A 13,352-nucleotide genomic window follows, 5' to 3' on the forward strand; every position below is an offset into this window, starting at 1 on the left:
GACCCACCTCCAGTCTGCAGTCTCCCATTTCAAGATACTACCCACATTCCCCTGACCACCTGATTCAGGCAATTTCTGGGAACCCCAACACCCACAAGAGAGTGAGTAATCGCAGTGTAGATTTCAGGTCCAGGGCCTGTGGCTGTGTGTGTCTTTCAGACACCTGCAGTCTGGAGTCGAAACTATCGAGCTGCTGTGCTCTCTCTCCCTCTCACCAGCTAAAACCCTACCAGCTAAGGACACCAAATTTAAGGGAGAAATCAACATGTATTCTGCAGGAGAGGCAGATTTCAGTGGTCACAAAGCAGACATAGTGACTCAACTCATTCCTGATGAAGGGCTTGTGCCCGAAACATCGAATTTCCTGTTTCTTGGATGCTGCCTGACCTGCTGCGCTTTAACCAGCAACACATTTTCAGCTCAAAGTGACTCAACAGCACTTCAAGGAGCTGACTGACACACCATCACTTGATACAATCCTGACAGTGTGGAAACAGGGCATTTGGTCCAACGAGTCCACACTGACCCTCCAAAGACTAACCCACCCAGAACTAGCCCCCTATCCCTGACTAATGCACCTAACCTACACATCTTTGAACACTAACGGCAATTTAGCATGGTCAATCCACCTAACCTTCATATCTTTGCACTTTGGGAGGAAACTGGAGCACCAGCAGGAAACCCACTTAACACGGGGAGAATGTGCCAACACCACACAGTCGTCAGAGGCTGGAAATGAACCCAGGTCTCTGGCGCTATAATGCAGCAGTACTTGCCACCGTGCAGCCTGTAACCTTTGAGGAGTAACAAGAGATCGGCACCCAATGCTCCATGTCACATAAGAACAAATTTGTCAGGCCGTGCCCTTTTGAATATGTGCTTTATCTGGCCATCACTTTCTGAGGCTGACTGGATTCTGCTGCTTCACTCTCTGTGGAGATTCTCACCGAGTAACCCTGGTCACATTCGTCCCCAGAGAATAAGAATCTTGCAATGTTTGTCAGGACAGTCAAAATATAAAAATAAATTTAAACTTACATTAAATAATTGAAAGTTGCATGGCACCACATTTCACAGCTAAACAAAAACAATTTTTATTGTGTGAATGAAAAATTAAACAAAGAAACATCCTAACTTAACACAATCCTAAATACCTAAGTAAAGATTTGAATTCAGTTTTACTTTTACACCCTTTATCTCACAAAGTCTGGAAGATTTATTCACTTTCTTCAGGGTTCAACCCAAAGGTATGCCACAGCCCACTGGAATTTACTTGTGATTTCTCCCCAGTTTCTCATTCTGATACTTTCTCAAAGATTCACAACTGATCTTGGAGGAACCTGTTTGAAAGAGGTCACAGCACAGAAACAGTTAAATCCATAATTTTAAATGTAGCCTTGCTGTAAATCTCCAATCTGTAAAGTATTGGGTTCTTTCTTGATTATACGTTTTATTGAGATCTGTCTCGATTACATTTTTAAAATATAATCCTTATTAAGTTAGCCTGAAGCAGTGTTTTTCACAGCAGTAAGATAGGGTGAGGCTGTTTTCCCTGGAGCATTGGAGACTGAGGGTGACCTTATAGAAGTTTATAAAATCATGAGGATAGGAAAAATAAACAAAGTCTTTTCTGTGGTTTGCAGGAGTCCAGAAATAGAGGGCATAGGTTTAGGGTGAGAGGCGTGGATCTGGTATTTCTTCTTTTGGGGTTGCCAAATTTGCCCTCTCTAGGTAAACATGGGAAGAGATCGTGTAACATTCTTACCCACTGTGCGAGGAAGAACATTCTAGTGAATTGGACCTCGGTAAAAACCAGCAGGTCTGGCGCAGGCTGGTGACGGAGCATCTCCCCCAAGACTACCTCACAAATATGGTGCACCACAAAACGGAGCACAAGACGTGGCGGCCCTTTTTAAATTATATTTATGCAGACTTATCAGTCATATTATTTAGGGCCGTGGTATAGCTCTGGGAATCAGTATGGGTGCCGTGGGGGCCTGGGAGGGGGAGGCTGGGAGAAAAAGAATGCGGGTACTGTAGCTGGTGGTCCCAGGGATGACAGCCTCAGTGGAGGTATGATAAGTGAAATAGAATAAGTAGTGAGATATAATTTAGTCTAAGTTACTTGAATTTAGTTTAATTTAATATTTATTTAACTTAAACTAAGCTATGAACAAATTAAGTAATTGCGTTTGTTCTGGTAGAATAGCAGGTCGTTCGTTACTAATAGTGTCACATTATAACTTCATTGTACTGTCTCTACTTTTCTGTGTTTTGATGGGTTTTTTTGTATGTAGATGTTTTGTAAAAGATTTACAAAGGTCTTTAATAAAACTATTTGTTTAAAAAAAAGTCTATCTCAGCCTTCAACATAGGTAATAACCCAGCCCTGATACGCCTCACTTGTAAACAAGTGAAGGGCCTGTTTCCACACTGTAAGTCTAAGTCTAAGTCTAAGTCTAAGTCTAAGTAAAGAATTTCAGCCTCCCAACCTTTAAGAAGAAATTCGCCCTCGTCTCTATCTCAAGTAAATGACCAAATATTCTGCGATTGTGCCCAGTGTGGTCCTAGACTTTCCCACAAGGGAAAACAAACTTTTTACAACTACCCTGTCAAATCTCTGAATCATCATAGCATCCCTACAGTGTGGAAACAAGCCCTTTGGTCCAACAAGTCCAGACAGACCTTCCAAACAGTAACTCACCCAGACCCATAACCCGACCCTGTCACTCTACATTTACCCCTGATTAATGCACCTAATCTACACATCCCTGAACACTCTGGAGCAATTTAGTATGGCCAATTCATCATAACCTGCACCTCTTTGGATTGAGAGAGGAAACCGGAGCACCCGGAGGAAACCCACACAGATACAGGCAGAACGTGCAACTCCACACAGAGAATCGCCCGAGGCCAGAATCGAACCTGGGTCTCTGGTACTGTGAGGCAGCAGCGCTAACCACTGAGAGACTTTTCTATAAGGTCCTGTTTCATTGCTCTATTTTCCAACATGTGCAGGCCCAATCTGTTCGTCTTCCCCTCTCAGCAGCCCCTCTATGCCTAGAGCCAGCCGAGTGCACACCCTCAATGCCCAGTACATCTGTCCTTCAATCAGAGGCCCCAAAACCATTCACAATATTCTGGCAAGTATCTTCGACACACATTAACCCGCAATAACATGCATTAACACAGTGAAAAGGTCCAAAGCTTTCCCTCATACAATTTCAGCTGAGTCAGCAACTCCAAATAAAAATCCTTCTTGGACATCTGGAAATGACTTCCCCAAAAATATAAATGCTTTCAAATCCCTCGCATCTATTTGCGCTTGTGGTTAATGCATTAGGAAGGATGAGTTTCTCAGGAGCATTCCCCCTTTGGTGCGACATTGCCTGAAGAAACACCATCCGCTTTTATCAACACTGATTTACTCCATGATCTCCAGCAATTTGCTTTAAACGTCCCACTAGTTAAAAACTGATCAGTTCCATTTATTCAGTTCAGTCTTCTGCACCATTTTTTTGACGATCTTCAGGACAACACTTCGAGGGTTCAGACAGGAACACGGGAGTGGATGTGCAATCCGATCCATCACTATCTTGTCACAGTGTCGAAAGGCTGAATGGCCTTCCTGATCCTCATTCATTTGTTTGATGTACAACAGCTTCCTGCCACCACATGACTCAGTGAGAGCCATATTGGAGATTTCTTCCTCCAGATCCAAGCTCAGCAAACCTTCTGGCTTCGTTTCCCCCTCAGCGATTCCAAATGAGCTGCCATCTTTCCAAATCTCCAAGGAACTTCTGTGAGAAGCATCCTCACATCAATTAAATAAAACTACCGCCTATTGTGACCATCTCCATGCCAACGTGGAGAACATGAAATGCAAACTGAAGGACTTCTACCTCCCAAACCTTCCTCTCATTCATCAATTCCTTATGGCATTTGAAGCATCCGCCACATTGGATGCAAAGTGCTGAGGTGGCCAGTCCAGCAGAAAGAAACCTTCCGAGCCTCCCACTTCACCCACTGGCAGACTCAACATAGTTTGGTCCTGATTGTGATGGGCAGCAGCACTAACAGCAGAAAACACTCCTGCAGTCACTGGTGATCTCGCTGGTGTTTCTGCAGACTGGAGAATCGATTGTATCCCTTCCCGCACTGAGAGCAGGTGAATGACCTCTCCTTGGTGTGAATCTGTTGGTGTTTCCGCAAATGGGATGACTGTGTGAATCCCTTCCCGCACTGAGAGCAGATGAACGGTCTCTCCCCCGTGTGAACTCGCTGGTGTTTCTGCAGGTTGGATAATCGAGAGAATCCTTCCCTGCACTGAGAGCAGATAAATGGCCTCTCCCCGGTGTGAACTCGCTGGTGCGTTTGCAGATTGGATAACTGCGTGAATCCCCTCCCGCACTGAGAGCAAACAAACGGCTTCTCCCCAGTGTGAACGCGCTGGTGGACATGCAGGTTGGATAACTGCGTGAATCCCTTGCCACAATGAGAGCAGGCGAATGGCCTCTCCCCGGTGTGAATCCGTTGGTGTTGCAGCAAGTTGTGTGAATCACAGAATCCTTTCCCACATGCAGAGCAGGTGAATGGTCGCTTGCCAGCGTGAAGCTGCTGGTGTCTCAGCAGATTGGAGACTGAAATGAAACCTTTCTCACACATGAAACAGGTGAATGGTTTCTCTCCAGTGTGTCTGCGCTCATGAATGTCAAGTGCAGATGGGGAAGGAAATCCTTCCCCACATTGTCCACATTTCCAGGATTTATTCATGCTGAGAGAGTGTCTCTCAGGGTTTTACAATCAGTTGAAGCCTTGTTCACACACATAGAATATACAAATGATCTCTCTTCTTCTCTCTGCTGTGAACTATAATTTCTTTTTCAGGCTGTTTAATTAGCTACAGCTTTTCTTCACTGTCAAAGCACTAAAACACTTTCATTCATGTGTGTCTCACAATCTTTCTCCAGTCACATTCATTTTTAAAACCTTGTGAAGCAGAGAGGAAAATTTCTCCTTCCATGTTTAAAGATCTATGACATTCAGATCCTGACAGATCGAGTGATTTCAAATCTTGATATGATGTCAGTTCCAGAATTCTTCCTTCAAATCCTCCCCTTCAAATATCCTGGAAGAGCAGATTAAAAAGTCATCACTATCAGTGCAAGATAAAAATTCACAAGAAAATATTCTAAAGGCAATATTTCATGCTAATTGATGGATATCTGTTGACTATTGGTCCAGACTCAATGGGCGAAACAGCTTCTTCGATACCGCATGGTTGTATGCTTGGTATAGAGCCAAAGAGTCATAGAGATATACAACATGAAAACTGACCCTTCGGTCCAACTCGTCCATGCCAGACCGACAACGTAACTTAGTCTCGTCCCATTTGCCAGCAATTGGCCCATATCCCTCTAAACCCTTTCTCTTCATATACCATCCATGTTGTAACTGCACCAGCCTCCACCACTTCCTCTGGCAGCTCATTTCATAAACTCACCACTCTCTGCATGAAAAAGGTGTCCCTGAGGTCCCTTTTAAGTTTTTCTCCTCTCACCCTAAACCTATGCCCCCTAGCTCTGAACTCCCTCACCCCAGGGAAAAGACTTTGTCTATTTACCTTATCTATGCCCCTCATGATTTTATAAGCCTCTATATGGTCACCCCTCAGCTTCTGACACTCCAGGGAAAACAGCCCCAGCCTATTCAGCCTCTTCCTGTAGCTCAAATCCTCCAACCCTGACACAATCCTTGTAAATCTTTTTCTGAACCCTTTTAAGTTTCACAACATCTTTCCACCTTCGAGCCACTTCTGTACCAAATGGCTAATTCTCCCTGTAATCCAAGAGATCTAACCTTGCTAATCAATCTATCATGATCAACCTTGTCAAACGCCTTTCTGAAGTCCATATTGACCTCGTCCACTGCTCTGTCCTCATTAATCCTCTTCATTACTTTTTCAAAAACTCAATCAAGCTCATGAACCATGATTTCCCCATGTTGTCACAAAGCTGGTCCCTTTCTTTTTCGAAAAGCTGTTTCTTGGTTCAAGGATACTCTGTCCTTGATTCTATTCAGAGGAGTAATGAACCGCGCCGGGCTCCAATCAGTCTGGTTTGGTACAGAGATGAAAAGGATTTTGAGAGGCCTTTTATTTATATGTCACCAAATGAGACTTCAGGCCAAAGTGGTCATACTTTAGAAGTATAATGAAACAGGAGTCGTCCGCTCTCTAGCTGAGCAGTCTTAATTCAGTCTTCAATTGGTTGAAAATTGAACAGGGAGCTGTGTGAAAACTCTCTCTTTCTGCCCTTCAACTTCAACCTGTAAGCATGTGTTCCATTTATACAGGTTCTAAAGGGAGTTTGCTTATTGGGACTGTTGTGTATATTCGAAACAGCACAATTCAGTCCAGTTGGATAGGCTGAGTTCTGTAGGGGTTCTTTATTCCGTTCTTGTGTTTCATTGTGTAATTTTGTCATTAAATTTTGTCTGTGTTAAAATCTAGTAGTCAACCTAGCTAACTTTTAATCCAGGTAATTTTCACTGTACACTTACCAAAACACGTTGCAAAGTTATGGTCTGAGCTGCCTGCTTAAGAATGTTTTGAGTGGTCTGGCTTAGTCCATAACAATGTTGACTACCCCCAATCCATCCTTGCCTTTCCAAATAGAAGTAAATCCTGTTCCTCAGGAATCCCTCCAACAAATTGCCAACTACCAATGTCAGGACCACTGGTCTATAGTTCCCTGGTTTTTTCTTACCATCTTTCTTAAGTAGTGGCATCACGCTAGCCAACCTCCAGTTGTCCAGCACCTCACCTGTGACTATCGCGAATATGAATATCTCAGCAAGTCGCCCAGCAATCACTTCCCTCGCTTCCCACAAAATTCTAGGGTACACCTGATCAGGTCCCAGGAATTTATCCACCTTCATGTGTTTTAAGACATCCAACACTTCCTCCTCTGTAATGAAGACATTTTTCAAGATGTCGTTATTTATTCAATGTCTCTCTCTTGATGCAAAATACTCATTTACTCTCTTCCCCATCTCCCGTGTTTCCACACATAGGCTGCCTTGCTGATCTTTGAGGGACCCTATACTGGTTACCCTACTGTCCTTCATGGACTTGTAGAATCTCTTTGGATTCTCCTTAACCTTATTTGCCAAAGCTATCTCATGTCGCCTTTTTGCTGTCCTGACTTCCTGCTAAAGTATACTTTCACTAACTTTATACTCTTCTAAGGATTCACTTAATCCCTGCTGTCTGCATCTGACATATGCTTCCATCTTATTCTGAACCAAACCCACAATTTCTCCAGTCGTCCAACCAGCCTTGCCTTTCACTCTAACAAGAATATACTGTCTGTGGACTCTCGGTATCTCATTTTTGAAGGCTACCCTGTTTCCAGCCATCCTTTTACCTGCAAACATCTGCCCTCAATCAAATTTTGCCCAATACTGTCAAAATTGGCTTTCATCCAATTTAGCGATTTAACTTTTAGATTTGGTCTATTCTTTTCCATCTCTATTTTTAAACTGATAGAATTACGGTCATTGGCTCCAAATTGCTCCCCCACTGACATTTCAGTCACCTTTCCTGCCTTCTTTCCCAGAGGATGTCAAGTTTTGCACCTTCTCTAGTAGGTACATAAGGAATCAGAAAATTTTCCTTAACACACTTAACAAATTCCTCTCCGTCCAATCCTAACACTGTGGCAAGTCCCAGTTTATGCTTGAAAAGGTAAAATTGCTGACCATAACCACCCTCACTGAGACCTCCTTACAAATTTGTTTCTTAATTTCTGGCTGACTTGTCTGGGGAGAATCTATAAGAACAATCTTAATTTGGTAGTCATCATTTTCTTATTTCTCAGTTCTTCGCAATAACTTGCCAGGATGTATTCCCAGGAATAGCCTCCCGAAGTAGAGATGTAATGTTATTCCTCATCAAAATAGTTACCTCCCTTCCTCTCTTGCCCTCCCTTCTATACTTCCTATAGCATCTACACCCTGGAACATTAAGCTTCTTTATGGTATATTACAAGTTGAAAAATATTTGAATTAACAGGATTGAAACACTTGATTAATGACACAACAGGGTGTAAGGAAGAATGTTAGGCAGCAATTGGTCACAACCTGGAATGCTCGACATACGAGAAAGTGACAAGAATTATTTCAAACAACTGACACAAAATTGACAGGATTCATACCCACAGTCTTCAGGGATGTGTCGGTTAGGTGCATGAGTCAGGGGAAAATATGGGGTAGGGAACAGGTCTGGGTTGTTTATTCTTGCTTACTCACAAGTCAATGTGAACTTGTTGGGCCAAAGGGCCTGTTTCCACATTGTAGGGATTCTATGATTCTAACTTTGCTCGTTGCTTTAAGCGGATATTTAAGTGGATATTCCAGGAGTAATGCAGCCCGCTACCCACACTGTCGGAATTCTAATTCTAAAACAAATTTTTCTTTATTAGATTAGATTCCCTATAGTGTGGAAACAGGCCCTTTGGCCCAACAAGTCCACATTGACCCTCTGAGGAGCAACCCACGTCGATCCATTCCCCTATATCAACCCCTGACTAATGCACCTAACACTACAGGCAATTTAGCACGGCCAGTTCACTTGACTTGCACATCAATGGGCTGTGGGAGGAAACCGGAGCACCTGGAGGAAACCCACGCAGACACAGGGAGAACATGCAAACATCACATAGACAGTGGCCCAAAGCTGGAATCAAACTCAGAACCCTGGCGGTGTTAGGCAGTATTACTAACCACTTAGCCACCATACCGCCCCACTAAGATTCTAAAACTAAGATTTCAAAATAAAATGGGGTAGGCATTTGAGGGAAATTAACCTGCTGTATGTCAAATATATCAAGAGAGATAAAGAGTGACTGGATTGCTAGAGAGTTGTCGCAGATATAAATTGCTGAATGGATTCTTATGCCATGAGTCCATCACTGTAATAAAGAATTTCATAGCAATTCTCTCATTCAAGAGTGGAAACAACACGTGAATGGTACAATAGCATGCTGATATCAAATATATCTAATACAACCAAAAGTAGGCATGACTATGGGTGGCACAATCGCTCAATGGTTAGCACTGCTGCCTCACAGCACGAGGGACCCAGGTTCAACTCCGGCCTCGGGCAATTGTCTGTGTGGAGTTTGCACATTCTCCCCAAGTCTGCGTGGGTTTGCTCCGGGTGTTCCCATTTCCTCCCACAATCCAAGGATGTGCAGGGTAGATGAATTGGCTGTGGTAAATTGCCCATAGTGTTTAGGGAAGTGTAAGTTAGTCAGGAGCAAATGTAAGGTAGGGGAATGGGTCTGGGTGGGTTACTCTTCAGAGGCTCAGTGTGAACTTGTCAGACCTGATGGTCAATTTCCACACTGCAGGGATTCTATGATTATAACTCAATCCTATATTAATGTACTTCCTCATCACATTTCAGCCCTTACTTGGAAATCACACCTTCTACTTATGAACATTAAGAAATACGTCATTCTGTTCACCAGACAAATAAAGGTGTCAGGCTGAGGAAGTGAAAGATGTCATCGCCTATTAAGAGTTAAAAATCACACACCACCACGTTATAGGCCAACAGGTTTATTTGGAAGCACTAGCTTTCAGAGCGCTGCTCCTTCATCAGGTAACTAGTGGGGAAGGATCATCAGACACAGAACTTGTAGCAAAAGATCAGAGTGTCATGCAATTAAAATGATATATGGAACAAACCTAGACTGCTCTTACATCTTTCAATATTTTAGAATACGCTGCAGGTTTTGATTCATTAAATATAAATCCCAGAACATCTTCCAAGTCACATTCCTGAGATAACAAGGTTTTTTCAATAATAAAAAAAGACACCTCAGCTCAGACAATGTATTAAAGATGTGAGGTTTGAGTTGTCTGTATTCCAAATTTGAATCAGACTGGTTCTATTTCCAAAGAAGGAATTTATAAATTGATATTTGGACTGACCACCTGCAGATTGTGCTTTTTTGAACAAAAATAGAACCAGTCTGACTCAAGACTGAAATACAGACAGACTGAACCTCACACTGTTAGTGGACTGTCTGAGCTGAGATGTCACTTTTTAAATTGTAAAACCTTATTATCTTACGAATGTGATTTAAAAGAAGTTCTGGGATTTACATATTCATGAACCAAAACCTGCAACTCATTCCAAAAGATGTAAGTTAACAACAATCTAGGGTAGTTCAATACATCACATCAGTTGCATGACACTGAGATCTTTTTGCTATAAATTCTGTGGCATACGATTTTGCTCCACAGCTACCTTGCTTCCAAATAAACCTGTAGGACTGTAACCTGGTGTTGTATGATCTTTAACTTAGTACACCCCAGTCCAACACCGGCTCCTCCACATTTCAAAAGAGTGGAAATTTTGGGCCTACCTTTCCCGAATCACTTGCCTATTGTTCAATTCTTGCGAGTCAACAATTTAACCCCGAACGAGAAAGGAACTGCAAATAAAGCAGTGTAATGCTGACGGATGATTTCAGAGGGTAGGATGTTTCAGTCTGAGTAAAGCTCAGCCTTCATTCAGACAAAGATGAGAAGCAGCAGCTTACCCCAGGCAGAAATTAACAGCTTCAACAGCGCATCGTCTAACTTCCGCATTCAGGCACTGGGACCTCTGATTGGCTGGAGGTCCAACTCGCTTCCGGTCTTCCGTGGTTTCCCATTGGACAGAATTGATCCGCATCAATCGTGGCACCTTTCCTTAGCCGCCTGCCGAGGCGGCAGATTCAGTGCTTTCCAAGGCATCGTGCTTTGTGGGTCCGTCTCGCCGCGAATGCACAGTGGCAGCCGAATCTGCAGCATTGTGCGAAAAGGATGGACATTGGAAATGCTACGGGCAATGTGGCTGAAAGGATATGAGTCGTCATTTTGTGAAACTTGAAAGGGTTCAGAAAAGGGTTGCAGTTTGCTGATGACACGAAGATTGGTGGAGGAGCAGATAGAGAAGGGAACTGTTAGAGAATGCAGCAGAATGTAGATAGATTGGAGAGTGGGGCGAAGAAATGGCAGATGGAGTTCAATCCGGGCAACTACAGTGGTAATGTTTGGATATTGGTTTTACAGGGTAATTGAAGATCCAGCTCAAGAGCGAACTATACGATAAATGGAAAATCCTAGGGGAAAATTGATGCACCGACAGATCCGGGTGTTCAGGCCAATTGTACCCTGAAGTTGGCATTGCAGGTCGATTGAGTGGACAAGAAGGCATATGGCATGCTTGCTTCATTGGATGGGTATAAGAGTTGGCAGGTCGTGTTGCAGTTAAATAGGACTTTGGTTTGGCAACATTTGGAATATTGCATATAGTACGAGAACATGAACATAGAACATTACAGTGCAGCACAGGACCGTTGGCCCTCGATGTTGCACCAAACTGTGAAACCAATCTGAGGTCCACCTAAACTACACAATTCTATTTTTGTACTTTTAACTATCCAGTGGACATTTAAATGCCATTAAAATTTCCCAATGAAGGGCTTTTGCCTGAAACATCAATTCTCCTGCTCCTTGGGTGCTGCCTTACCTACAGTCTTTTCCAGCACCACACTGTCGACCACCCTAAAGTTGGCGAGTCTACTATTGTTGCAGGTAGTGCATTCCATGCCCCTACTACCCTCTGAAGAAAGAAAGTACCTCTGACATCTGTCCTATATCTACCACTCCTCATTTTAAAGCTATGTTCCCTTGAGCTAGCCATCACGAACCAAGCAAAAAGGCTCTTACTATCCACCCTATCTAACCCTCTGACCATCTTATATGTCTCAATTAAGTCACCTCTCACCCTTCTTCTCTCCAAAGCTTCATGTCCCTCAGCCTTTCCTCGTAAGACTTTCCCTCCAAACCAGACAACATCCTAGTTAATCTCCACTGAATCATTTCCAAAGCTTCCACATCCTTCCTATAATATGGTGACCAGATTTGTATGCAATACTCCAAGTACAGCTGCAAGAGAGTTTTGTACATCTGCAACATGGCCTCATAGTTCCAAAACTCAATCGCTCTACCAATAAAAAGCTAACTCACCGAATGCCTTCTTAACAACCCTATCAGCCTGGGTGGCCACATTACCAAAGGATATGAATGCATTGGAGACAATGTAGAGGAGATTCGCAGATATTGACTGGTATGCAGGGCGCTAGTTTGAAGAGAGGTTAAGTAGGTTAGGATTACTTTCATTAGAAAGACATATTTTGAGAGGGGGGATCCTGACTGAGTTCTACAAAATCAGAAGGCGTAAAGACAGTGTGGATAACATATTTTAGATTAGATTAGACTTACAGTGTGGAAACAGGCCCTTCGGCCCAACAAGTCCACACCGACCCGCCGAAGCGCAACCCACCCATACCCCTACATTTACCCCTTACCTAACACTACGGGCAATTTAGCTTGGCCAATTCACCTGACCCGCACATCTTTGGACTGTGGGAGGAAACCGGAGCACCCGGAGGAAACCCACGCAGACACGGGGAGAACGTGCAAACTCCACACAGTCAGTCGCCTGAGTCGGGAATTGAACCCGGGTCTACAGGCGCTGTGAGGCAGCAGTGCTAACCACTGTGCCACCGTGCCGCCCCAAGAAGCTTTTTTCCCAAAGTGGGGGAGTCAATTAGTGGAGTCACGATTTCAAGGTGAGGGGGAAAGGTTTAAGGAAGATATGCATGGGAAGTTTTTTATGCAGAAGGTGGTGGGTGCTTGGAATGCATTGCCAGCAGAAGTGGTAGAGACAGTAGTGTCATGTAAGATGTATCTAGACAGATACATGAATGGGCAGGGAGCAGTGGGATACAGATCCTGAGAAAATTGGTGTAAGGTTTAGATAGAGGATCGAGATTGGTGGAGGGCCGAAGGGCCTGTTCCTGTGCTGTAATTTTCTTTGTTCTTTGTTGGGTGATTTGAGCTACTGGCAGAAGTTGAATATTTTGGGGCTGTTTTCCCTGGAGTGTCCTGATGAGGTGTGACCTATAGAGGTTTAGAAAATCGTACAGGGTAAATAGACAAGGTATTTTCTCCAGTCTGGGGATGTCCAGAAATAGAGGACATAGATTTATGGTGCAAGAGGAAAGATTTAAAATGGACCTGAGGAGCAACGTTTTCACTCATACGGTGGTGCATGTATGGGATGAGCGCTCAGAGGCAGTGGTGGAGGCTGGTATAATGACAACATTTAAAACGTTGGGTATATGAATAGGAAGGGTTTTCAGGGATACAGGCCAAGTGCTGGCAAATGGGACTAAATTAATTTAGGATATCTCGTTGACATGGAAAGGTTGGACTGAAGAGTCTGTTTC

The 13,352-nt window shown here is 43.5% G+C and overlaps 1 protein-coding gene across 2 annotated transcripts; it reads right to left on the minus strand.

Moving 5' to 3' along the window:
- Positions 1 to 1,106: 1,106 nt before the first annotated feature.
- On the minus strand, positions 1,107 to 10,659 carry LOC132834612 (zinc finger protein 239-like). Of its 2 annotated transcripts, none has more exons than XM_060853509.1 (2): positions 10,614 to 10,659; positions 1,107 to 5,128 (listed from the first exon to the last, which is right to left on the minus strand). In XM_060853509.1, the coding sequence occupies exon 2, from the start codon at positions 4,771 to 4,773 to the stop codon at positions 4,099 to 4,101; it is 675 nt and encodes a 224-aa protein (XP_060709492.1). In that variant the 5' UTR covers positions 4,774 to 5,128; positions 10,614 to 10,659; the 3' UTR covers positions 1,107 to 4,098. The 2 variants fall into 2 exon arrangements, with proteins under 2 accessions (XP_060709492.1, XP_060709491.1); XM_060853508.1 differs by having other exon boundaries at positions 10,437 to 10,631.
- Positions 10,660 to 13,352: the final 2,693 nt, after the last annotated feature.

The sequence above is a fragment of the Hemiscyllium ocellatum genome, chromosome 41, assembly GCF_020745735.1.
Source record: "Hemiscyllium ocellatum isolate sHemOce1 chromosome 41, sHemOce1.pat.X.cur, whole genome shotgun sequence".
In the NCBI taxonomy this organism is placed as follows: Eukaryota; Metazoa; Chordata; class Chondrichthyes; order Orectolobiformes; family Hemiscylliidae; genus Hemiscyllium; species Hemiscyllium ocellatum.

Excerpts from the sequence above, each read along its gene's own strand:
- LOC132834612 (XM_060853509.1), bottom strand. The coding sequence starts at position 4,773 with ATGAATAAATCCTGGAAATGTGGACAATGTGGGGAAGGATTTCCTTCC.